The sequence below is a fragment of the Lactuca saligna genome, chromosome 8 (assembly GCF_052625555.1).
Source record: "Lactuca saligna cultivar CGN05327 chromosome 8, ASM5262555v1, whole genome shotgun sequence".
Classification (NCBI taxonomy): Eukaryota; Viridiplantae; Streptophyta; class Magnoliopsida; order Asterales; family Asteraceae; genus Lactuca; species Lactuca saligna.
Genome location: NC_136424.1, coordinates 86,280,914 through 86,283,638, shown reverse-complemented (window position 1 = coordinate 86,283,638; position 2,725 = coordinate 86,280,914). Strand labels below are relative to the sequence as shown.

Below are 2,725 nucleotides of genomic sequence, written 5' to 3'. Positions count from 1 at the left end.
TTGCCATGTGTCAAAGTAACAGGAAAAGATGTCATGTGTCAAAGTAGAGATGCAGAAAATGGACACGTGACATATTTAGGTTTTGTTTATTAGGAGAGGTAGAGGTAGATTAATAAGACAATAATTTATTTATATTAACATATTCATATGTCAATAAATGATAATCAACAAAATTTAAAAAAAAAAAACAAAATAATTCAAAACTGATACATTCAAAAAATGAGTTCTCAACATCTTTTTCTTCACTCTCACACATAGAAGAATACACATCACCATCAATACACTAAAATTTGACATAATAAACCAACTGATCTGTATAAATAAACAAAAGCAATCTTAATATAGAATATATCTCACAAAAAAAGTCGTAAATATGAAAACCTGGTTAATTTCGAATATATCTCACCTTAACGATAACGTACAAAATATCTGAAAAAACTTAAATCAGCTCGATCCGATGATGTAATTAAACAATCTCTCTCAGTTCAGAGCGTAAAAACTACAACGATATATCCGATTGAAAATTAAATCAGCTCCGATTTGAAATAAATATCTCAAACTACATAACAAAAATCCGATGAAACAACTCAAATACATATTCAAAACTTGATAATCTTGATAATGAACTCCGATGAAACAACTCCAAAACGAAAATAATACGCGTAATTCACAACAAATTATATAAAGCAATAATCTTGATAATGAACTCCGATATATCCGATTCAAACGATATACATACCTGATCAAATCAGAAACTGAATACGAAGAAGAAAACTGAAACACAGATGCGAAACTTCACAATTAATGGAAAAAATACGTATAATTGCTAGCCAGTTATATAAAGAAAAAATCTTGATAATGAATTCATCATATCCGATTCAAATGAGCTAATGATATCACCAAATTGGAAAATGATAACAACGAACATGTAAGTTCTATATAAAAACGTTGTTAATTTACAAAGATACCCTTAATGAAAAATGGACACGCATATTTTTTTAAGGTGAAGATGTTAGATAAATGATTGACTGAGAATGATTCCTCATTCTCAATCTTTTTTATTTTCTCAATTGAATTTACCTCTCTCTCTTTCTCTCTCTCTCTCTCTCTCTCTCTATATATATATATATATATATATATATATATATATATGTGTGTGTGTGTGTGTGTGTGTGTGTGAGAGAGAGATTAGTGTTATATATACATGCATGTTGTCCATGTTCAAAAATAGATCCAACTAACCACAATGCAACATGTGCAAAATCAAAATTATATCTTTGTTTAATCAAATAAATCAATTAATCTAATACACTTCTCAATTATGTAACTGCATTTTATTAAATACTTTTTCCATTTTAGATTTGTTTTCATGAACTTAGGATAGATTATTTTTGTCATTTCTTTTAGTTTCTAAATTTGATTGTTATATGAACTTTGTTCAATGTAATATATAAGAATCCATAATCTGAAAGAGAAAATATTTCCTGTACTTTTATTTGTTTCCCGGCAGGTTATTTTTCTCTAACATTGCATCATAAAGTTTCCAAAAGTTGCCAACATCGAAAAATTGAAGGAAAATGACTATACAATCAAATCTGTTCAACTTATAAACATTGAAAATACAAGTAATTGACAATTCCCAAACAAGTCCCACTAAAATCCAATCATGAATCAACCAAACTTTTCCAAAACCATAAACTCCTTTGATTGTGATCCCACCAAACACTCATAAGTAATAACAAAAACAAAACGACCCTATTATAAAGCGACCAAAACAAACCTTTGAGTAATTCACACACTTCTCGCCATCATTTCTTGAAATCTCCTGTATGACTCCTGCTTTTCCAACATAAACTTCTCGTGGCCATTTGCTATGAATTTATCAGCAAGACGATCGATCTCATTAATCTGATCACAACCACCATCACCTTTGTTCTTCTCTTCGAGCCAATGGAGGTACCCTGTGAGCTGTGACTCTAACACCATCTCATGATCAACATAGGAGCGCCATGTGGAATCATAATAAACATGGTTGTTAAACGCATCTTGCATCTCGACTGATGTCACTGGGACTACATGAGATGAACACCAGTTGTAATGAAACCTAAATGATCCAAAATAAACCTTGTTTTTGTTTTTGGTTTTGTTTCTTTTCAAGATGAAGGGATCCAAGAATTTGATATTGTTCAGATGAGTTTCTTTGAAGAGGTTAATGACAATGGATTTAGCCTTGGTGTAGGTATGAGTGAACCGACATAGGTGGGAGAAGATGAAGTTGTGAACCAGGGTTTTGAATTTCATGGAGGTTGCTAAAGAAGAAGAAGAAGAAATCAGAGGAGATAGTTTCATTGGGAAAGAATGAGAAGATGGGGTAGCCATTTTTTGTCTCAGGGTATTATATCGAGTGGTATTATAAGGGGTCTTGATTATTAATATATATGATGGTTTAAACAGCCACATTTATCGTGTAAATAGTTCTATGATATGGTCATACTTAATTCATATACGATTGTTAAAATAATTGCTAATTTAAATATTTGTTGTACAAAATTTTGTCAGAGTCCACATGTGTTTGCCTTGCCAAATACAGTAAGTTTGGTAATTCAAATGAAAGTTGGAAATCACTTTTTCCTAATGCATATCTTCAAGTGTTGCTTTTTCTTTCGTTTTCCTTTAAACCCTTTTGTGTTTCTCGTGGGTTTCTAAATCTTAAATTGATGGTAAG

General features: G+C 30.9%; 1 protein-coding gene across 1 annotated transcript; it reads right to left on the bottom strand.

Moving 5' to 3' along the window:
- Positions 1 to 1,536: 1,536 nt before the first annotated feature.
- LOC145011832 (uncharacterized) lies at positions 1,537 to 2,435 on the bottom strand. The gene has a single exon (XM_078970569.1). The coding sequence runs from the start codon at positions 2,377 to 2,379 to the stop codon at positions 1,792 to 1,794; it is 588 nt and encodes a 195-aa protein (XP_078826695.1). The 5' UTR covers positions 2,380 to 2,435; the 3' UTR covers positions 1,537 to 1,791.
- Positions 2,436 to 2,725: the final 290 nt, after the last annotated feature.